The 24,623-nt window shown below is 37.3% G+C and overlaps 1 protein-coding gene across 2 annotated transcripts in view; it reads left to right on the plus strand.

Moving 5' to 3' along the window:
- The window catches only part of CDK5RAP2 (CDK5 regulatory subunit associated protein 2), a 96,389-nt gene that overhangs the window by 12,588 nt on the left and 59,178 nt on the right, over positions 1–24,623 (plus strand). The window contains exons 5-14 of one of the 2 annotated variants that reach the window (XM_067542147.1): positions 1,248–1,324; positions 4,064–4,187; positions 6,917–7,071; positions 9,340–9,502; positions 11,144–11,197; positions 11,637–11,756; positions 12,397–12,489; positions 14,232–14,450; positions 21,061–21,231; positions 22,203–22,376. In XM_067542147.1, coding sequence (XP_067398248.1) covers positions 1,248–1,324; positions 4,064–4,187; positions 6,917–7,071; positions 9,340–9,502; positions 11,144–11,197; positions 11,637–11,756; positions 12,397–12,489; positions 14,232–14,450; positions 21,061–21,231; positions 22,203–22,376 — 1,350 coding nt within the window. Of the gene's footprint in view, positions 1–1,247; positions 1,325–4,063; positions 4,188–6,916; positions 7,072–9,339; positions 9,503–11,143; positions 11,198–11,636; positions 11,757–12,396; positions 12,490–14,231; positions 14,451–21,060; positions 21,232–22,202; positions 22,377–24,623 lie in introns of those variants that run through there. The other variant, XM_067542148.1, reaches the window with a different exon arrangement.

Below are 24,623 nucleotides of genomic sequence, written 5' to 3' on the forward strand. Positions count from 1 at the left end.
AACCTGGCACAAAAACCTGACACTGCCTCCTAGTACCATTAGGGAATTGGGCTCCCCATCGCCCCCATCCTACTAAATGGGACCATTTAGTTCTGGCAGTCCTTGCATGGTCTTTCTCACCAGTTTTATTTCAACCTGCTGATTAGAGCATTAGAACTTCCAGTCCATCTGTGGCTCTCTATTCAAAAAAGTAATCTATATCTTCCATTGTAAGAATCTTTATCGGTAGTTCTGCATTCTGTTTCTCTCCAGCTATTACTTGTTGCTTCATACTGAAGCTGAAAATCTTTTCACAAATAATATAGATTCTTACTGAGGCCAGGGAGCCATTAACATAGGTCATATGCTAGCAAGTGGGAAAGGGGTTTCTGTATTGTGGATCAAAGGTGTGAACCTAATATGTCTTGTGTAGTTGTCCTTCTGGTTTACAACTGACTGTGATAAGGGGCACTTGGTGGTGGTCTCTGCTTGCTCTGAGGAAAAGCTGTTCATTTTGTTGACCCACTAGAATGTTACTTTTTCAGTGGTTTGTTCCACCAGTTCTCCCCTCAGTTTCCTGTTTCAGGATGAGAAGTTAGCTCCCCTAGCCGGTATCAATGCCAAGTTAAGTATATGGATAGTCCTGCTGTGAATGCAGGAGACTGGACTAGATGACCTGTCGAGGTCCCTTCCAGTTCTACACTTCTATGACTCTATTATTATACTCAATTAGGGTATACCATGAATTGGCCTTTGCTAGTTGATCTCTCACCAGTCTTCTAGACAGTCTCTCTTTCACCCGTTATCTTTTAAAATTAATATACTGCTGGTGAAAGATGCTGCATTGACTGCTCCAGAGAGTAAAGGCCTCTTTATCGAAGATCTTGTGTAGGCAAAATTACCTTGAGTTGTTCACAGTCATACCAGTAAACTGGTTTGAACTGTTTTTTTAAAAAAATAGCAACATTTCTTGTAAATATAGCAAAGGGCAAACAGTCTTTAACGTTGTTACATATATACTTTAGTGCTTTAATATTATGCTTTTTAAGAAGCTTTGGAGACGTCTGAGACTATTTTCAAGCCTTGTAAAATAAGAACTCTTTTGAAGGCTAAAAATCGGAAGTAAGTTCCAATTTCCATCATACTCTGGGCCTAATTAGTTTTTGAATTTGCTATTGCCTCTTACAGGAAAATGTAATCAACGTGCAGGGTTAATTTTGTGTTGTATTGATTTGTGTGGCATCTTGTCATCTAACTTTACCTTGTAGAATATTGAGCTGAAGGTTGAGGTAGAAAGTCTGAAACGTGACCTGCAGGAGAGAGAGAAACTGCTCATCAAAGCCTCGTAAGTACCATTGCCTTTCTAATGGTTGCAGCCTTTCTAGTACTTGGGACTGCCAAGAACTTGTCATCTATATAATGAGTCTTGTTGGTACATTTTTTTGTTTATGCTTATAAAATAAACAGCAGTTTCACAGTTCTCCACCAAAATATGCTTATAAAATAAACAGCAGGATTTTATTCAGGGGGACAAGGTAATACGCTACGTTTATTGTGAATACAAAGATTGTAAAAAGCAATTGCTTGCACACTTTTACACACACACGCGCGTGGACACACACACAAGGTTTTACAAAGATGAAGAATAGTTACTAGCCTTAGTTGTTCATGTTAGTCAACTGGCTGGGTGGCTAAGACATGAGGGAGGGAGTGCAGGGGTCTGTCTGTCTGCGCACTGATGCTGGAGGATGATTGTAGAACCAAACCCAAAGTTTTTTAATTTTTTTTATTTATTTTTTTTAATAGGGTAAGCTTTTATGCCATTTTATGCCATTGTTATGCTGCATCTGCATTCTGGTGTGATTGTTAATCACTCATGTTTTGCAAGCATGACCATTGTTGTTTTTTATAGTTTATTTTGTTTTTGTTTTTTGAGGTGGATTTTAGAGTTTTTAGGGTGGGCAGTCTTTGGCTGTCTGGATTGTAAAAGTTGTTTTTTTTATTTTTTTGAATATTTGAGGCTGGTGCCTTTTTTTGTTTTTTTGTTTTTATTTATATAAATATTACGTTATTTACATTTTAATTTTTTAATACTGTAATTTTACTTAAAGCTTGTAACTGGAAGACAAGTGTTTTTTAGATACAATATTTTTTTATTTAAAACATTTATTATTATTACAAAACATTTTAATTTAATATTGAATTTTTTTGTTTTAGAACATTTGCTGATGTTACTTTAAGCAGTGATTTTAAAAAATGTACTTCAGTAATAGCAACAGTTTCACACAATGATCTTTGATAACTTTACAAAAAGGATAATCAATGACCAGATATTAGTTTTGGACAAACAGATGGTAATTTCAAACAAACTTATTAATAGTGAACAGATTACCCTATATACCCAAAACACAAAGCCTCACAGAACCTGCTGTGGTGGTTTGTCACGTACCAAAAGAATAAGGGTATTTTATATAGAATTAATATAACAGAATTGAGCTTTGGGCCTACATTATACTTGAGGATCCCTGAGTTTTTGCAAACTCGTGTTTAAAAATTCCTTCACCTACCTCTGGAGTGAAATACAGTAATTGTTTAAAAGCATGAAGGAACATTACATAGTTAGATTATCAAAATGAACCTCCAGGGGTGTTTTCAGGTAGATAGTCCCAAATTTCAGCAATTATATTCTAAGTTAACATCCCAACATTTGTAAAAGATGAAAATGTCCTCAAAGCTTAATGGTCACTTGCCATCAGGGCATCTGTTTTTATATCTCATCCAAACGTTGGCACTTGAAACTGACAACAGTAGTGGGGCATTAGTTCAATACTGATTCAAAATGAAGCATGCCTCTTTTCTTCAAAAATTTAAAAATTGTGTACATTTAAAAAAAAAACCCAACTTGGTTTGCTAGTAAATTTGATTATAATGGACTATTCCAGTGGTATTGTCCAGTGAATATATAACTTGATTCTGTTTTTATCAGGATGTTGTTCATATTCTTGATTGTGAATGTTATGGTCTCTATGTATAAACTGGAAGAGATGTGCATTGTAGAAGAATTGGATGGCTTACGAGGACTGGTAATAGGATATAAACTCTTCACCTCTGGGTGATTGGTTGAAAACCAATCTAGGTCGGTAGTGACTGAAAGCTGTTACCATCTAACAGTTGCTAAGTGACATCTGTTAAATGAATTTAGGTCTCTGTAGTTCACCTCACAAAGTATCAAATTGTCACTAATTAGTCCCTCTTTTTGGCAGCCTGAGAGAGGGCAAGTTTCAAATGGGGCCCTGAAGGCTAAATAGTCCAATTACCCTTAAATGTGCTCCTTTCAGATCTTTGTCAGTGTAAGGAAGCTTGCTTTACTGAAGCTCAGGAAAGGAAGCAGAATTGAGGAAAAATAATAAGTAAAGTACAGTAAAGGTAGAATTGCCACCTCTTTACAAAAGAAACAAACAAAATCCTGGCTGACTTTTTTTTTTTTTTTTTTTTTTAAAGTCATTGGCAACTGGGGAAAACAGAATTGGGTAGGGCTTTAGATACATATATTTTTTTTATCTCTCGCTACCCTTCAGCTAGTTCATTTTCTGTTGTAATGCTGTTTTCTGTTGAAATTTAACTTTGCCAGAGGCTTGAGAGTATTTTTTGAAGCTTTGAAAACATCAGGATAGTATCACATTTATATATAATATCATATCAAAGAAATGACAAAAGGCTCTTTCTTATCAACTGTGACAAGACGTTTGTGTGGAACTCTCATTGCTTTACATCAAGTAGAGACGATACTGCAGACATTTATATAAATGTAGACATTTATATTTAATCCATATAATAACATACAGGTAATTTGGAATCTCTTTGCCTATGTAATCTATGCGTCTCATGCTTTAAGTGGTATACTATGCAGCAATAATTCGATTATGCTAGTAGTGTTTGTACCCTGTGCAAGAATAGGAAAGATGCCCATTACCTTCTTATTTCTCAGAGGTATAAGCACTAATTATGAGCGTGATCAGTGCTCTTTACTCCTTTTTTTTTTTTTTTTTTAAATGCTGAGGGTTTCTACATTTTGTTCTTGCAGTAAAGCGGTTGATAGCTTGGCTCATGGCGGTGATGCTGAAGTGCAACGGGTGAAAGAAGAGGCTCATAAGAAAGTACAAGAAGTGGAAGAAATCCTCACCAGCAGAATAAACCTTTTGGAAAAGGCAAGTCTCCAGTATCGAAGAGTAGTTGAATTAGTTATTGACTCTGCTGTGTAGAACTCCCTTGTGCCTTTGTGCTGTCAGCTGAGATATTTAGCATTGTGACCTGCTTAAATGCTGCTTTCAGAGCTGCTGTTCCAGCTTCACTGGAACACTAGCCAGTATAAAAATAGAATAAACGCCATGAATGGGGAAGCTTTGTCAAATATTATTAAATCTCGGAATGTGGAAGGTGGGCAGATCCCATGAAGTACTTACCCAAAATGCACTAGAGAGGAATGTTCAGAACAAGGCATATTATTTCCTAATTGGGGCTGGGGAATCCATCTCTTAGATGGTAGGCTTTTGCTTGGAGAAATGGCTAGTAAAAAACCATGGTGCTTTGATGGCAGCAATTGGGCTTTAAAAGGTCTTGCCAGCAAGGTCTTTGCTTTGTTAGACAATTGAAACCATGCTGCAAGAGGCCATGTCGTTCCACATACCCTGGATCCTCATCCTGGAGTTAGAGACCTTTATATACTGGTATGAGTTTGTGACATGATGATTTCCAAGGTCTGTGCTTACTGGATGTGACTGGGTTGTGAGAAGCCACCTGCAAGTACCTATTCCTGGGAAGGTGGATTGAGAGGTACTTTCCTGTATTCTGATCGCCTTCCACTCCACCATTTGTTATGGTGCTGGTGGAAATTGGATATGACACCCTGTCTGCCAGATATTGACTGCAGCAGGAGTCTAGTAGCACATTAATTTTTGTATCTCTGGGGAGGAATTTTAGCAAAGCTTTTTTGAACTCCTTTATGTGAGTGGTTGGGATTACCTGCAGCAAATATTGGTCATTAATATGCTTCTGAAACATTAACAAGGAGCTTCCCCAAGTGTTCCCAACTAACTTATGGTACAACCTGCTGTTCTGGGATATGTGCTCACAGTTGAGTGGGGAGACGGTTGGAGCTGGGAGATAGTTGTCCCCTATCCCCCATATGAACCAAAACGCTTTCTCATTGCCAAGAAGGGAGGCAGCACCACACAGTGAACAAATGTATATGAAGTGCCCTTTGCTGGAAATGCACATACCCAGTTCCAGAAATACGTTATCAGTATGTACTGAATATATATCACAACCTTGAACTTATATAATTTGCCCAGGGGTGTGAGATTTTATGGGTGGGCGGAAGTTCCTTCTCTGGGAAAGATTTCCCAAAAGGTGTATATTTGATGCAGTCGTCATTTTCCAAAGATGTACTCTCCCACTCAGGAAAAAAAGAGAAACTTTCTTAAGAGGTGTTATGAGCTCAAGACTGTGTTGTCTGTTGGGATTACTTAGCAGTATCCCTAGAAGGGGTGTGCTCCTATAGAGGGATAGCAGTCACTCTAACTTCCCCTTTAGTTTGCTGGAATCTTAACATGGCGTTCTTTTGCACTTCGCTGGTGTTAATAATTGAATGTCAGTGGGTGGAGAGAATCCTCTCTATGCCAAAGGGATCTCTCAGACCATTGTTTGCCTCGAACGTCATCAAACAGAAGATCGGTAAATATTCTAATATCAAGGTTACTTAGTGTTTTTCTACAACTTGGAAAGAATAGTGTAGGCCTCTGAGGTTAATTTTCTTTATGCTTCTGAATCGACACAAATAGAAATATTATTAGTCGTATGTTTATATAGCAGCATATATTTACATAACTTCGAAGGACATAGTCAAGACATGTTCTCTGTCCTGAAGAGGTTTTGATTTAAAGGTAAACACACACAAGACATACAACAATTTTTCAGGAGAGGAAGGCTCTTGGCATTACTAATGATAAATGATTTCCTAACGAGGCATGATTTTTTTTTGAGCAGTGATTTGAAGGCGAGTTTACTTGGTAGATGACGGGGAGACTGTTCTAGACATAAGGACCAATGATCATAGAAGGCACAAAGGCAAGAATGGGAGGAGGAATAAGGAAGATGAAGAAGTGCTTAGGGAGACAAAGGCTGTATTGGGGAAATGGCTGCAGATTATGTTGGAAAGCAGTCCAGCCATTTAGTTAATTATTTTCAGCATAACCATGAAGATCAGTTATTTCGTGTACTCTGGGATCTTCTCTTTATCACAGCCAATGTCCTTAGAAAATTCCTGAAGAATCTAGCTAGTATTTACAGATCTTGCCTATGTTTGGTTGGTGTTCGAGAAGAAAAATGTCTCTGTGGACGGTGTATGTTGATAACAGTTCTTGTTGAATACTGCGGACAGTGTATGTTAGAAAGGGTACATCTTGCTTCCATTGTAGCTATGAATATCGATTTCATCTTTTACAGAATAAATGGCCCTTTAACATCTCCTTGATTTTTATTGTACATATTTATTTTTCAAGTTCAAGAGTTGTAGGATAAGCCTGCATTGACTGGTGGAAAAAGCAAAGTACTGCAGTTGGGAGAGCTCCATTGTGTTTCCAGGTCTGCTACATACTTGCTGCAAGTCTCTTCACCTCTTTATGCCTAATTTACTTTATCTGTGAAATGCAGATTCTAGACTCATTACTCACGGGTGCATGCTGAGGGTTAATTCATTAATGTTTATAGCGCACTTGGAGATCTTAGGAATGGTGTGCTAGAAGTGCAAAGTGTGTTAAGGATGTTAAACTTACTTAATGACTAACCATATACAATGCTGGGCAGGGAAATGTAGCATGGAGGAACTTTGTAAACATTTTATGTTCCAGTGCATCATGCTTGTTTGTTTTGACTACAGAATCTTAAAGCTGCCCAAGAAGAAGTGGAAAAAGCCTTTGCAATTACAGAGAGGGAGAAAGTTCTAAGAATGGCTGTTGAACAAAAACTCGCTTCAGTTGCAAACACACATCCAAAGGAGCTGGATAGTATTACAGAACTGAAAGAAAAAGACAGGTCAGACTTTTATTGGTAATCTTTCTAACGAATGGAAAATGTTAATTGTTAAAAGGTGATTAAAAACAAACCAGTCAATATGAAATAATACATTAATACATGTCTTGTAAAATCAGCTGTTGAACAAACACAGGAACCAATTTTACAAGATACATGTTTGATAGGAAAACGGAGCCTTAAATGTAGTCTGAAAATGGAAGAGTGGGTAAGGGCATGTGACATAGAAATGCATGTACTACTTCAAAGCATGTTCATGACCATATTGCTTTTTATCTGTGTCCAAGAAAAATATGCTTATTGAGCCATTGCTGAAAGGGGGCTACAGTTTGTATGTTTGTACCCATTTCCTGCTTTCATGGTGTTCACGTGCTATTCAATCCCATTGACATGTCCATTGAGGTTAGTAATTCTAGCAGAAATAGAAAATATTGTGCAGCAATTGGGACCGTAAATGCTTTGGTTAGTTCTTGGAAGGCACTGGCTTTGAGTTGATGGGAGGTGAAAAGGTGCATAAATCATGAGCTGGAGGCAGTTTGAATGTGGGCATAGATTTGGGGCAAAGGGGGTAATTTCTGGTCTGTGCATTTTTTTCCCTTTAGAATTAAAATTTCAAAGGTTCTGTTGTAAATATCTCTGACAAAAATGTATATCCAGGGGTTCCAGCAAAAGTTTATCAATTTGTCAGTAAAAGTCTAGAGTGGAGTTCTTAAACTTTGTCTTCAGAAGCTAGGGACCCTTTAACTGAAAAGAATGTCTCTTCCTATTCTTGTATGGCTGCATCTGTGGATTCTTGGATGCTAAACTACACAGTTGGTCCACCCTACTAACAGATAGAAGGTTACATTTGTCCGAGTCCTTTAATTTCCTATGTGTGTTCTTGGACTAGTGTCTAAAACAGACTACTAGACTAATGACGGGTTTAGGTGGGATATTTAATAAATTGTCAGATATAAATGTTTTATACAGTTGGAAAATTGTGAATCTGAACACTCTAGTGGCATAAATGATTCACTTGTCCTAATAAGTCTTGATACTTTATCTTAAATACCTCCACCTCCTAACTTCAATTCCTTCATGATTTTACCAGATATTGTCCTGAATCACTTCAGCTGGAAACAAATTATCTGGAAACAAAGATAATTTCTGAAATGTTTAAATTGCTGCTTTCAAATGGAGTGAAGCACTAGTAGCTTGAGTAACTCTAGTAGCTTGTGTGAGAACATCTGCTAAAGTGTGGGAGAACAAGATGGTGATCAGAAAGTCTGTCTCAATTTTTATGGTTCAGTATTGCCTTGATCTACTATGGATAGACGCTTGGATGGTGGATCAGCACAAATGCTTTCAGGACTAGAAAACTTGAGAACTAATGGAGAAAGTTTACTGTAAGGATTGAAATATTCACTATGCGTGGGTTTGGCAATGTAAGAGTTAGTCTAGGAGCTTCAGGCTTGAAATTATATCCACAAGTGTATGAAGATACAAAGTGTTATACCACCAGACGCTGGTGGTGATCCACTACTTTTGCTACACAGCAGTGGATCTCCAGCTCTTAAACTCTGCAGACCACTTCATGGACCTATCTATACTCCCAATCCCTCTGCTATTTGATCTGCAAAATTAAATATTTTGATCATCATCAGGAAGGACTGTGTGAACTCTTGGTGGTTCATGGAGAGTGGTTTGGGAACTGCTTTTACATGGGGATGAAAATTCAACGATGGTGTGTTTTTAAAATCAATACAAGCGGTTTAGGTGTGATACAAGCACTTGAGTGAGGAAGGGAATGTAACTGACATTTATTGTCCCATTCTGTGCAAAGTCATTAGCACTCTAATATGTGCTCCAGCTTCCATACTTCCTTCCAGTTCTATTTTTAACATATACATGTTCTGCCATTCATTACTATGTGCGTGTATTATGGAAACTGGTAGGAAGTGGTCTGTGTTGATGACTCTTAAATATTAGAGAGCATTTAGATACAGCACTCTTCATGTGGAAAATGTTAGGATGAAAGGATTAAGCATTTTGATTTCTTATCAGTACTTGAAGAGAGTATTGGTTCTAAAAAATAAAATAAAAATCACTTTTAAGCAATTGGATTCTATTAGTTGCTTGCTTTAAACTTTCTGGTTACTATGCAGGGAGAGAGAGGGATTGGTATTACCACTGCTGTTTGGCCTCTGAGCCTAGGGAGGCTGCCCATAAAATCTACCACAATGGCTTTGGATTTGATGATGTAAAATTAATATTCACATCTTGTAATTTTAGACTTATAGAGCAGCTGACTTTGTCTTTGAAAAGTAAAGAAGCTATAATTCAGCACCTTGAAGAGGAAAAGTCTCAAAGGGAATCTTGTGATGGGACCTTATCAGCAGAAAAAATCAGAGAACTTACTGTTGCTTTGAGGCATGAAAAAGATAGTGAGATAGAGGTGAGGAAACTAACTGAAAAGGTGAACATTATGAATCTGACATGGTTTAGGATTTTAAAGGTCTTGAGGATAACTGTAAATAAGCGAGTTAAGCTAACTTTTTAGTGGCCTCCTCCACCTCTCAACCCCCATCCCACATCCCTTTAATTGGTTTCATTGTAGTTTTGGCAGCCAGTATTGATTGCTACACTTCATGTTTATCATCCTTTAGATGTCACATCACAGATTTTAATTTTTTTTGGTACTTTTACATTTTCTACACAATTCTGTAAGACATAATATGTAATTGTGGTATAATAGAAATCCAAAAATAATCTACTAGAAGTTTTGAGCTGAGGCTAATAGGCATGTCATTCTTATTAAGACTTTTCCTCTTAATAAACAACTCTCTTCCTGTAATAAAGAATATCCTATGAAAGTTAAAATGATTTCTTCTCTGCTGAGGTCTGGATGAGAGGATTTGATAGTAGAGATAGCCATAACCAAGTCTCATGAAAATAAAGAGAAGGCCAACCCCCACATTCTACAGAGGGAACTATATACCAGTCATCTGTCTATTTTATTTGCCTTATGGAGAAAGTCAGACATTATGCTGAAGATTGGAAAGCAGAAGTGAGTCTTGAGGCTAATTTGATCTCTTCAGGGCTCTCTTCAAACCATAAATGAGGATTGATGGTAGAATCCAGATGATAAATCATGGAAGCTAGAAAGCTTCTAAGAAATCTTATCCATGGTACATTTTGGGTTTTTCTGCTCAAGATAGTGTCTTCTGTTTTATATTTATTGGAACATTATCTTTCTCTCCTTTCTGCCTTAAATCAAAAAATGGGAAGGACCGAGCACTTCTCAGACTTGGTTTGAGCAGTGGACTTAAAAGCTCAGAAGAGCACTAGCTTTTTAGAGAAACTCAATGAAAGGACTGAAACCTTCAGAAAATCTACCCTAGCTTGGTTTGATCAGGAATATCATTTTGGAGGCTTATCAAGTTTAATATTTCTTTTAAAATCAGTTCATGGGATGTGGGCCAAAATCAGTTCCTTTATTATTAGATTATGTTGGCTATCTCCACCTTAGAAACAGTATTCTTTTCTCGGGGTCTAATTGTGATGAGAGAGATTCGATTAATATTACTGATACAGTAAATAACCTTTACTTCAGTGTCCTCTTAAGATGTGTAAGAGTATAGCTGCTGCTGCTGCTTCTAAGTATCTCTCTCTTCTGGGGAAAATTACCAAAAAAAAAAAGCGCCTTAATTAAAATAGAGCAATTTTTAGTAAATCCCCTTCATAAGTGTGCCCTGCTATCATAGATAACTGCCCCTTTAAAAATGCATTTTTGTTACCATGTCAAGCAGAGTTGTCGTGTGACATCATGGAACATGTCTTTAGTTTTCCACAGTACAATTCTGTAGAAAGATCTCATTTTGAGAGAGTTGTTTTCTAGAAGTCTACAATATATTCTTTTCATAATATTGGTGTACTATAACTATCAATTTTATTAACAAGCTTGGTTTGGAGGCATACTTCTCTTAACAAGCTCCAAAAGAGAGCCTCTATATGAAGTACTAACTGATTTTTAATGGTGGTACCCAGAAGCTTAGAGTATTTTTACTTCAGATTGACAAATATTCTGTTCTTATAGGCTGTTAAAATGGAACTGACAAATGAGAGAAATTGCTTTGAAAAAAAAATACAGGTATGTGTAAATCTTGTTTCTATTTGAACATTTATAACATATGTTGGGGAGTTTTTTCTATTATGCGTTCTTAGACATAAAGAGTTCTTAGTTCAAGTGGTTTAATGCAGATCCTTTTGGCAAATTTCTTTTGTTGTATTAGGAGACAAAGCAAAGGCTTAGCCTATTTCCAAACAATTTTCAGTCAAGTAGATAGGAGAACTCATCAAATATTGACACAGTATGCTTGATGCTCTTGCCTGCCCCAGTAGATCAGCTTTCCTTCATCATATTCCTGTCACAGATCTGTAAGGAGACATCTAAGAGTTGGGTCTATATTCTGCTTTAATGGTTTGATTAATAAGATGTAAGAACCGCATGAGCAAGTGCATTTAATACATACTGTGTACATTTTAGTATGAACTTTTTAATTGAGTGCAACCTAATGTAATCTATTTAGTCTCTTCAAGAAGAACTACGAGAGAGGGAGAATGAGCTCAGTGTTGAAAAGAAAAATGGTTTGAAAAGGGATAAAACAATTCAAGGTCTAACTCTTGCATTAAAAACAAAGGAAAAAGAGGTATGTTAATTGTATGTTTCTGGTTAGAACTATCCAGGTCATTTAGGACCTTTATCCAACTGAAGTTACTGTCTTTCAGTTGATTTGAGTAGGCCTTGGAGCAGGCCGGTAGTGCAACTCTCAACAGTTCTGTAAAGACTGCATGTTATATTTGCTACTTGAAATTGGAGCGTGATGGCTAGAGTTTTGATTATTGGGCCATGGAAAAAAGATACATGACTGAGCTAATGCACTTGCTCTTGAGTGATGGGAAGTTAGAACTTTTTATTGAATCCCCAATGAAGCAATTTTAGAGCTGTCAGAAGGGTACAAGCTGTAATACCTTATGTGTGATGTGAATCAGCTTAATATTAACAAAAGCCAGGGTAGTAAGTACTAACGTTACATGAAGGTCGGATGTTTGTGGAACAGTGTGGTCATAGAGCACAAGTTATTGAACTTGTATGTATAATTATTGTACTGCTCAGTTGGGCATTTTCAGTGTTTTATAAAGTACTTTTTTTGTTTACCCTTGGTTGAATAAACAAACAATTTGATAATTTATTATCCAAGTGTGCCCATTTAGAAAAGATCTTTGTTTTGACACTGTCACTTGTGATACCTGTATTCATGCATCCATGAGTTTTTCTTTTGTTTAAAGAATGAAGAACTTAATTCTGAAATTGAAGATTTAAATATTTCATTGGCTAAGGCAAGAGAGGATACCCACAAAGCTCAGATCCAGAAATTCAAGGTAAGTCACAAACCGTTTCAGTTGCTTTTCCCTATTTTCATGCAGAAGGTGCACTGGGTGAAGAAACCAAAACTAATTTAAAATGTTTAATTGTTCTTATTGTGAAGCAATTTGCTTAAAGTAGTTCAGTTTAAATTATGGAACACTGAAAGTACAGATGTCTCACTACTATCTTGTTCCTCAATTTTTTTTCTTAATAGCAAGTGTGAGAATGAATTTTTAAATGAAAAAGAGAGAGAGAAACCTTTAAATGTAAAATAAAACAGTGGAAGTTAATAACTTCCATGTGTGCAGATGAGAAAGGGCTTTACGGTAGTTTGCAATATAAAAGCCTCATTTTATGGTACAGGAGTACTGAATTTTAAAATAGTTCACAAAACCAACAGTAACATCTTATCTTTTATGTTGGTGCATTTGTCTTAAAATCCAAAAACTGATAAAACTCAGATTCCCAAAGTGAGTAAATAAAATAACATGGGTTAAAAACAGAAAATGATGTTTTGTCATGAGTTTCTTTCACTTCTTGATCTCTGTGGATAGAGTCGCAGGAGTGTCATGTCTGCTGATGTGTGTGCATCCAAACTACTGAGGGTATGTCTACACAGCAAAGAAAAAACAATGGCTGACCCATGCCAAGCAACTTGGGCTTCCGGGCTGAACCCGGAAGTCTACACAGCAATGAAACAGCCCTGCAGCCTGAGCGCCCTGCAAGCCTGACATAGGCCAACCATTGCTTTTTCTTTGCTCTGTAGACATACTCCAAATGGCCTGAATCTTAGTGGCTGCTGGCATTTTTGCTTTGAATTGAATTGAAGTGGTCACAATCTAATGAAACAGGAGCTTTCAGCTAAAAAATTTGTATTGCTTTCTAAATGATCTCAGAAATGAAAAGCCACCACTTTAGTTTTTTTTTTTTTTTTAAAATGGCAACGCACTAAAATTGGTGTAAATATAACCTGTTGTTGCTAGTTTTTTCAGCTAACTTTTGGCCTCTGAGTGAATATGTGGCTTAAATGTTGGAACCCTTGCAGTTTTACGCCAATAGCCTATTTAGTGAAATACAGCCGGCCCACCCTTCCTTTTATAGCCTTGGTCTTGTGAAAGTTGAGAACTAAACTCTCCTGTCCACAGAAACAATGTAGCATGGTGAGTTACAGAGCAAGCCTTTCCCTCATTATCCTGCCAGTTAATTTCAACCCTGAGTTGATGGGATCCCGGTTCTGGGTCAGTGAGTACATCAAGCTGGATGGCCCATTCCTTCATTATCATTTCCGCTCACGGAGGCCAACTACAGTGGTATACATGATCTGAAGTGAACAGTAACTGCCTTCCAGTTCATATAAAGAACATGCTTATGACTTGGTCACCATTGACATAACCTGGATTTAAATTAATGACCTGGATGTGAAAAGCTTTATATACTATTATCAGTTCCAAAAGTACCAAAATATTCTCATTTTCACTCTAGAATCCTTTGCCGTTCAGCTTTTATTGTCTAAACTTTAGTTAGTAAACTACTTGTTGTCCCAACCTGGATCTCATTGAAGGCCTTTATTACTCTGAACATTTTCTTAATTACCCAAAATAAGGTTATGGTCCTATGATAATTGATATTACACTGAGTGATTTTGCAAATTGAGTGAAATTATTGAAGGGAGAAGAAAGAAAAATAGCCAGGAATGTCGACTTCCAAGCTGCATGTAGTACATGTAACAGACTATGAATGCTGCTTTCTCTTCTAGGGTGCTGAGGATTATCAGGCTCTCTTGATGGAAAAAGAAACCCTCCTAGAAGAGCTGCGTTCAGAAAACCTTACTAAAGATACAGAGAATCGGAAACTACAAAGGAGGATTAAAAGGACTGATCAAGAGCTAAATGATTTGAATCTAGAGAGAGAGAAGATGGAGAGAGAGCTGGATGAAGCACAGCTACAGAAGAGTAGAGGCGACAAAACCATTAATGTTGTTATCATATTTTTCTCTATTTTTTAAAATAGTGGATAATGTTTTATTTAACATCTCTCTGCTTTCTCATGTATTCATTTCTTCACTCTAAATTTCATTTTAATCTTTTTGAAAGTTAAATACAAATGCCCAAAGTCAGTCTTCAGAAGGACATGGATGAGAAGATTAAGACAAGTTTTGGGTCTATCTTTAAATTGTTCTAACTGACTGGGGCACACTCTTCAGATCTTATTTTTATTTACTTATTTTTAATTAAAAGCTCTGAGTCCTATATAAAATCAGTAAAAAAGTGGTAAATGGTAAAAGTTAACTTTTAGAAAGTTTCAATCTTCCTGTAGGTAGATTCTCTAATTTATCTAGTAGTCTTCATTTTATGATAATCCTATTGTATCTGTCAGGCTACATATTTTGTCATTTCTCTTAAATTACACTACTTAAACTTTTTTCTTTTCAGCCCTGATGTAGTATGATAGCAAGGCATTTAAGGGTTACAACCTTGAGCTGAATTCTTGCTTGCTTTTACCATCACACCTTGTTCCCTGGAAATTCCGTACTTTATTTAATCTCAGTTTCTGTTTGCAAAAATCTCATGAACAAAGGATTGCCTGATCACAATCCAAAACAGGTCTTAGGGCCTGGTCTGCACTGACCTGCCATTCAGCGGCAGTCGATGGGAGTTACGCAAGCTACACAGAGTAGCTTGCGTAACTCCCGTCGACTGCTGTGCTTCCCTTCTGCGTGGTGTCTTCACTGCACTGCGCCGACAGAAACTGTGTTCCCGTTGACGCAGTGCTAGGCCACTTGACGGGGTGGTTTTACTGCGTCGACTTCTGGCAACTTCTGGATCGATTGAGCGGGTCTTCACTGACTGCTCATTCGATCCAGATAGGTCGATCTGATGGCGGCGACTTTGCCCCCGTCAGTGTAGATGTACCCTAAGTGCTTTGTCTGTTTGTTAATTTCTGTGCAGATCCCTTCTGTAGGACCTTTCACCTTGCCTTTTTTGTCTAGACTAGCACATTCCGTTTCAACAAGCAAGGCTCCTGCAATGAAGTGAAAGAGCAGGTTTCCCTCTTTCCTTATTTTGAGTAAAAGCTGTGCCTCATGCTGAGTGCCTATCTTAAAGCACAACTTTGTGCACTTGCGTGTTTTCTCATGTGGATTTTATTTTAATCTTCCCACCTGCTGCTTCAGTGTAGGCTGGTTCTTCTGTACTGGCAACAGCATAAACAAAGGGGATAAGCTTTCTCAATTTGGGACGGTCAAGTAATAAAATCCTTATTCCTGCTTTGAAGCAAAGGACTGACCTTGAGCCATGTTGAATTACACAGAATACAGTGAGCTTGCATCTGTAGAGAAAAAAAGATTGCATAGACAGACTGAACTCTGTTTATTATTAAAGCGTGCATAGTTATATAGTGACAGACTTGTCAAATGAAGTTGTCAACAAGATTATGCTCTGTATTAGAACAGCTTCTGCCACTGTTAATTGGGGTACAATGCTCACAGAAGAGAACATTTATTAAAGGCCTCTCAATATACCGGTTACATACAAAGCTTGCTGTAGACCTCTTGCAATATTGTCTAAATCCAGTAGAGGGGTCTCTTTCCCTGTAAACATGTATATTTTTTCTCTACAAGATCCATTTATTCTAGTTATAGTTTTAGTTGGATCTCAAGAGTGGTTCATTTGTTCTCACAGAATCTCTGACCCTGCTATTCCTTGAAATTTCTTCTGTGTATTGAGGTTAGAAAAAAAGAGAATGGATGATTCCTGTCATTACAACAGTCATAAAAAGCACATTTTATTGATTTTAAAGTATTTTATCTTCAACTATCTTCTCTATCCTCTCTTAAGGGAGCTAGAATATAAATGTGTACAGAAAAGCAGGTTTGTGGGGGGGATTCGCATAGTTACATCTATTGGAGAAGTCTGACTCCATTATGGCCAAGTTTTTCATGTAAGTGATTAAGTTCCTTGGGGAAAAGTGTCCCTGCCAAAAGATGAGCAGTCTTCTTAAAATTACATCCCAGATCTACTCCTACTCTTATGTAGTTGCACAATCTCTGCTTCAGTTTCAGAGCTGCAAGTATATTTGGATATAACATTGCCTGTGAATTGTGGCCACTGAGTAGTAGGTATGTAGGAGTAAAAATGTGTGATATAATGCCTTGCTCTTTGAGAAACAGAAAACTATTTTGGTCATCCGATGAAAACTTTTTATGAGAGCGGCCTTTTTAAAAAAAAAAAAAAAAAGGCTGTTCTATTAATATTTCTATGTCTATTTAGCTGTATGCCAGTCCATAAAACTAATAAAATAGACCTGAACTGGAGAGGAATCACCATTCAAATTCATAGTTAGGTGTCATTTCATCTCTTTCCAGGTTTTATTTGTTTAGGTCATTTTTAATGACCTTTCACACAGAATAATCATAATCTATTTCTGTGAATAACAATATCAAAACAAGATAGTGGGGTTCTGTGTCAAGGAGAGAGGCCCATGAGGGGAGCTTCCACTTAACTTCTGATCTGGCCAGTGTGGAATGGCCAAGGAAATATTTTGGTAGAGTGGGATAGGCTTGTGCATTGAAAAAGTGGAAAAGATTAGCTGTTCAAGACTGTTGGGATCTGTTCACCCAAATCATCAACCTGCATCATTAAGATCTTTCCCATGATGAATAGAAATAGGTACTGTCATCAAAATGGCTACTCCGTCCTACTTTCACATCATCTTTGTTCACTGGATTTTTAGCTAGCTTCAATTAATTAGAAAACAAAACAGGAACATGAACAAGAAAAGAACACACTGCCCCAGCCCTGTATAGTAGCTGGCACTTAATCATCTACTATTTTTTGTCTTTAAGAGGGAGATGTCTTTAGACAGTAGCTCAACATTATCGGTTCTGGATAGTTTGGTTGCTAAAACAACCAACTAGTGAGATACAGCTTGTTTAACAAAGTGCTTCTTATAGAATAAAGATCAACATATTTTAAATATCATGAGCATCTACTGTGTCTGCATGTATATATAATATGGCCTCAATATTAGGTAAAATTCAAGAGTTTGTTCAAGCTCTGAAGGTGAAATATCTTAAGTAGCTATTCTACCCTGGTCTAAATACAGGCAATTAAACTATATTTCCCAGTTAGTCATATTTGATCAGTTGGTTGGGAAGCGAACAAGAATTCATTAGCCAGAATTTACTACATGCTCTTCTCTGTAGAAATTATGCTGAAAGAGAGGTATTGGAGCTTCAAGCCTTAATTATTCACCACTCTGTTTTCCTTCTGACAAGGAGGGGGGGCACTCCTGTGTTCAACCAACACTAGTTACAGTGTTTCAAATTCATTTTTCTAAGTTGAGCTATCATTAATCATAGGAAAATTCCTTTGAAAGAAAGGTTGGCAGAAAGCATTGTAAAGCTAATGCACTGAGGGCTGTAGCTACTATTTTATCCTTGCAACTCAATGTATAGAAACCAATAGACCGTCTCCTATTCTAGCTACTTTGAGTGGTCAGTGAGTTCAAGCAATCTGCTATAGTGATGGATAGTTTTGTGTGTTATATAATCCTAATCCATGCAAAGAAAATAATTTTCAGTTCCAGTCCCAGCGTATTCAAGCAGGGATTTGGGAATCTCATGGGCTGCACTATCATCTTTACAGATGGAGAAGGACACATAGAATCCTTTACATTCTTTGTTTAGGGACCACTACATGGCCATTCAAAGTTTTCTTCCCCTTAATATCTGTTACTCAAAGGAGGAAGCAGTCTCTGTGCCTTCCTTGACCAACTATTGCTTTTTACAGCCGCGCCTGTGCTGAGGTCATGTAAGAAGGAGGAAGAAGCAACCTGCAGCAACCTGTTTTCTATCCACACCTGCTTGCAACTTTTCTTCATAAACCTATCTCTGACTTCTCTTTATCAAGGCTAATAAGTTCTGGGCTCTATTGCAATTCTAGGAGAGGGTCAGATTACAAGTGTTAAATAAAGTCTTAGTTGCCTGAAAGTAATTTATTCACTTAGTCTCCAAATGTAGTGGAAAAAATGCAAAAATAAAAATCAGTCGAGGTGTGAGCTGTAGAATGTATCACTAAAATCATAGCTCTTCCATCAGGCTTTGAATGCCAGTTTACATGTTGCTAATGAATATGATTGATGTGACCCAAATAAGGAATTCCATAAGTTGGAGCCAAAGGCGACTACACCATGAGATTTCATACCACCTTCAAAAAGGTCATTCCTATCCCTACCCTGGAATCTATATTAATAGTCAGTAAGTAGGTAAAATGGAAATGCATTTGAGGGTTAGTGTATGTATGAGAGTGATGCTGAAGGCACTGCCAGCAAACACACAGCTTGGGTCTGATGCGGCAATCCTTATTTAAATTAGTCCCTGCTCCAAGCAAGTAATCCTACTGATCTCAAATGGGCTATTTGCATTAGTTAGTTTGCAGATTTGGGGCCTGAGCTTGCTTTGTCTTTCAAACTTAGCATCATATGATCTCGTTTTAAGAACTGAAGTAGCTAGTAGTGATTTCTTAAGTGAGTGCCAATATTAAGCTCAACAAAGTAAAGTAAAGCAAAAGGCAGTGTAAATAATTGGTAATAAATGCACAAAGCAAATAGAAGTAAAACACCAAAGCAGTTAAAATAATAAGGGTCTGATATGACCTTGCATATAAAGCAAGGTAATTAAGTCAAGAAAATCACAGAAAATTGTTAACAAAGAGATTGCCATTAAAGTTTAACCATCATTATTTCTCTATACTTAGAATAGGAAACATCTGTGATGTATTAAATACCAGTATGGGTAAATATTAACTTCTTTAAGAGTGACTACTATTTTTGTAATGAAAGTCAAACTAGTGTTCCTTAAAGTTCGTCTGACTCTATGGGGTTTTAAAAGAAGTTGAAGTAGTGCAAACTAGTGTATATTTTAAATAGCAAAGCAATTTTTTGACCACTCTCTTTTGTTGTACGTATCTTCTTCCATTCTATATACAGTCCTTGCACTGAGCATTTTAGCTCTCAATACTGTGAAATAGGAGTTGTGAAACAAGACCAGTATAGGGCACAAGCAACCCCTCCTTCCTCTCTTAGGGTATGTCTATACTGACGGTGGCAAAGTCGTTGCCGCCAGATCGATCTTTCAGGATCGATTGAGCGGTCAGTGTAGACCCGCTCAATCGATCAGGAAGTTGACTGAGTAAAACCACCCTCTCAAGTAGCGTAGCGCTGCTCCCGTCGACACAGTACAATGAAGACACCACGCAGAAGGGAAGCACAGCAGTCGACGGGAGTTATGCAAGCTACTCTGCATAGCTTGCGTAACTCCTGTTGACTGCCGCTGAATCACCAGGTCAATGTAGACCAGGGCTTAGTCTTGAAACTTCTAGCAAAATCACCATAAACAGATAATTTTACATGGAAGCAACTAGTGAGTGATGATGGGGGAAGAGGAAGACACGGTTACGTTTTGTTCCCTTGTCCTATGCTGCCTTTTTCTTCCATCCTGTGACTGAAATCTGTCTAGTAATAAGCTATAATATGTTGGCGTTTGATTCTGCGAACACTCCCACACATAGTTCCACTGTTTGCAGGATCGATCCCTTTCGCAGTCAAATGTTAGGAAGTGGAATTATATCATTGCATGAAACACAATTTATATAAAGACTTCTGATGGTGATGTGCCCTCTTGACCTCTTATATAGACTCACCTGTAGATCAAGGATTTCAAACAGACAAGGGAAATGATTGGTAGGAGAATTAGGGAAGTAAATAGATAGAACATGTGAAAGTTTGTGGCTGTGTCTCACTGACAAGGGAATATTATCATTTGTATTTAAGTAGAGCCTAAAGGCAGCAACCAAGATCCTGGTCTCATTATGCTTGACACTGTACATGGATATAGTGAGAGAGTCCCTACTCTGAAAATCTTACAGTTTAAATAGACAAGACAAGAATTTTACTGATGGGGAACTGAGGCACAGAGAGATTAAGTAATTGTTGGTCAAACAGGAAGCATTTGTGGAGCCCACTCCAGTTCTTTAATTACAAGAATAACCTTTCTTCCCTGGTTGGTAATCTAAAGCTCATGCTATTAAGGAAGGGAAATGTTTTAACACTTCTGCCTTTTGCAGCTGGTAAAACAACCTGAGTGCAAGGATTTCCATGGTGTGATGGGAGAAGGAAAAGATGACAAACTGAATTACCACTAAGCCATTTTCTCCTTTTTTTTGGCAAAGGAGTAAAAATGCTTTGAATTAGGAAATAAGAGTTCATGCTGACTGACAGTGACAAAATGTGTGTGCGTGTGATATTGTCTACTGCCTTTGAGTCCAGTCATTCTGAAGGGAAGGCATTAAAACAATAATACCATAGATTAATGTAAAACAGTATTGACACCTCACTCTTAAAGTTTTATTGCCTAAACTTTATTCTTAAGATGCTAAGAGGAAGACAGGGAGTTAGATACATTCTTTAGAACATTCAATGATAGGAGTAATTTAAAGCAATGGAAAGTTAAACTAATAACATTGGTTGTCACTCTTAAGTTTTTTGTAAAGCTGATTTGCTAAATATTCAGTTTCATCTTTTTGTAGGACCTTAGAAATCAGCTAGAGAAATTACATGGTGAAATGATTGAAAGAGAAAAAGCAGTGGAACATCATTACAATATTCTTTTGAGTGAAAGCAATCAGAAGTTGCAGAGTCAAGAACTAGTTATCAAGCGACTAACAGACAGCGTCAATCAAAAGGATCTATTGCTTCAGGTAGGTAGACTTAAGCTGAAATGAAAAATGAAAATTTATCACTTGATTTTGTATGAGGAATGATTACAAATTCCCATTTTTGTTTGGAATTACTGTTGATTTTTATGATAATCCTTTACTTTTTATAATATTGTATTTGCAGAATAGATACATGGCTGTGTGGCTTTCAACAAGAGTTCTTATTAGGGCTTATGAAGTTCAGGGCAGGGGAGGGAGGAAGCTCTGCCAGTGTTCATGTAGAGATTTTGCTTGTATAACAAGATGCTTTAGAAGCTTCTCAAGAGGTCACCAAGTCCATCCTCTCATGTTAAGGCAGACCCAAGTATAGCCAGACCATTCCTGACTGATGTTTTTCTAACCTCATCTTAAAAACCTCCAATGACAGGGATTCCACTCTCCCTTGGGAACCTGTTTTAATTTTCTCCCCAGAAACTAGAAGTTAAGGAATGGGTATTGATACTGAACTGCTCTCTCATCAATCCTTATAAGGGTGTCTCTTCAAAATGGGGCTAAGGTACATTGATGGGCAGCTGTGGGGATGCCTATAATACTCCTGCTTAAACCTATTCTGTGGATAAAAGATGCTATCCAGCAATGTCCCAAATACCCTAACTACTACTGAAGAGTAAGAGTTGAGGGTGCTTGCTCCTTGCAGAATTGAGCTCAAACTGAGTGCCATGCTTTAGTGTATCTGTGCTGCTAATTTGGGATTTTCTATGTTCTCTAATTTAACTGTTTAAATATAAAAGATTTTTAAACATTTGGGACATATTTGGGCAATCAAAGAGGGCCAATATACTGTCTTTTTCTCCTTTTGTGGTCTTAACGCTGGACTTTTTTTCACCAGACAACAAAGAACATACCTGAAATAAGTTGCTTTTGAAGTTTGTATTCATTATTGTACATTTTTTTGCAGTAGTAATACTAAGCTTTGCAGAATTTTCATTACATGCATTATTTTGTTTCACTAGAAACTCGATGCAACAATTAAAGAAAAGGATATAGAACTTCAGGAACTTTTTAATAAGTGTAAAAGCCTTTTAAAAGCTAAAGAAGATCTGGAATTGAAGAATGAAGACTTAATAAAGGAAAAATGTGCTTCTCAGTCTCAACAGTCAATCATCAAGATAGTCAAAGAGTTGGAAGTAAGTTTGACTCAACCACAGCCTCTACAGATAAATCCAAACATTGGGCTTGATCTGCCTCCTGTTTAAATCAATGGGGATTTTCCCATTGATTTCAAAGAGGTGGGATTAGGTAAATTGTTGCTAGCCCCTATAACATAGGGCACTGTTTCTCAATCTTTTCAAATTGACAGACCCTTATTTTGGAGTGTTTAAAAAAAAAAAAAAAAAGAAAAAGAAAAAAGACTCCTTTTATAGTATATTGTAAGAGTAAAACGTGTTTCATTGATAACAGTGTCTGTACTTCATTTGTGTGTTTTTTGAGAGGTTGTTTGCAGTGTTTTTGTAGCCATTTTGGTCCCACATTATTAGAAAGATAAGGGTGACAGAGAGAATGTATGATCTTGAAGGATAAGGTAGTGGGGGAGTGAGATTTTCTTTGCTTTGAAACCGTAATAAAATTTTCAATTCCTTGTGACCTCCTGGGGGTTGTGATCCACAAATTGAGAAACACTGATGTAGGGTAATAGAATTAACCCATTATAATTTAGGGAATGTAATTAGCCACTCTAAACCAGGATTAAACCCATTAAAATTAACTCAGATCAGGATTGCTATAATTTGTACAACTGATGAAACTTCTGTGTGGGAGGAGGAAAGAAACCAGCACTTGATTAATCATTTCATCATGTATCTTCTCTAGTAGTTGACTTCAAGGTCTTAAAAGTGTATATTACTATTATTGTTTATATAGCACCATAAGCATACTGTGCACTGAACGCTATTGAATTTTGTGAAAATACAAGTCTGTGCCCCAAACTGTTTACAATCTAAAGACACAAACAGGCAAAATACTGTATAATGCAGAATAGATAGTTGTATGGTCATCATGGCTGGAATATTTCACTGTACACTTCGGTTTTTAGTGATGTTACTGAAGAAGGATGAGAAGGGAGCTTGGTGTACTTCTAAAAGGGAAGAGGAAAGCATGTACAAAATCGAGTCAGTAAAGGAGACAAAAGGAGCAGTTAAGAAAAAATTTTGTGTACAGTTGGGGACAGAAGATGTAGGTGGAAATGGAGGTAGATTTAAGGTTAGAATACTGTACGTAGGCAAAAGAAGAGGGTAAACTAGTACAGAGACTTGAGAAGTGGGGGACACATGGTGAGAACTGGAGAATGGGTAGATAACATGGCTATCCTTTTAACTTGACAATATAAATAAAGGAGAGTGGTTTATACATGTCACCACGAACCTGAGGTCAAAATATAAAGTCACAGTACTGTATGTACATTTTGGTTACTATATATAGTACACAGGTAGTGAGCAATAGGCTACATTTGAAGGCACATGTTATATTTCTTGTCTTTTTCCTGTTATTTCCGAGAACTATTTTAAGTTCAGATCTTCAAAAGGGCAGTTAAATAGATCAACAAGAAATGCACAGCCACTTCCAAATAATGAAGCAGTAACCACTTCACTTGTTTCACAATGTACCATTCATTAGTGAAACCTGCTTAAGGACATACACCTACTGTGCTATGTAGGCTGTTGAATTAATTCCCTGTGAGGGTAACAACGCCCTTTGCCCTAGGCTAACCCAAATGAATGAACAGGGGACACAGAAGCACAGACTGAAACTTAGTGGATGCGTGGTAAATTCACAATTGAGGAAATGCATCCGTCTTGGCCACAGAGCCATTACAATATGTGGCAAACCCATAAGCAGAGAAAACCTGTGAAAAATCAGAGATTTTGCCTCTATAGTTCTGCAAAGGAAACACATTGAACAAAACAAACTACAGTTCATTCACATAGCTGCCCCCATAAGGAAAATGTAAGATGGTACAGTGATGGAATCATATAGAATTAATAAAAATGGAAACTAACTGCCCTCTCTTCAACTCTACCCTTCCATCCAGGTGTACAGCCATAAAGGAGAACAACAGTGACAAATCAAGCCATGCATAATAATGACTCAGCACCAATTTCTAATCTCAGTCCATTTTCTTGCGCTAGTTCACTTCTTGACTGAGAACAATACCTAATCAAAACCCATTCTCCTCTCAGCTCGCTAGTGTCTAAGATCAAACCCTGGAAGAGCCCATAATGGTATATTAATAATCCGTCTTTGGACACTGATTATCCAAAGCTGTATTTTGATTGGCTGATTTGGCCTCTTTGATGACATTACAGTGCTGCACCATCTCCCAGCAAGTGTGCAGTTGCAACCTCATCACCAATAAAGACAAGAAAGTAAATCCCATA

The sequence above is a fragment of the Emydura macquarii genome, unplaced genomic scaffold (assembly GCF_026122565.2).
Source record: "Emydura macquarii macquarii isolate MOO-44397 ecotype Brisbane River unplaced genomic scaffold, CSIRO-AGI_Emac_v2 contig_691, whole genome shotgun sequence".
Taxonomy (NCBI): domain Eukaryota; kingdom Metazoa; phylum Chordata; order Testudines; family Chelidae; genus Emydura; species Emydura macquarii.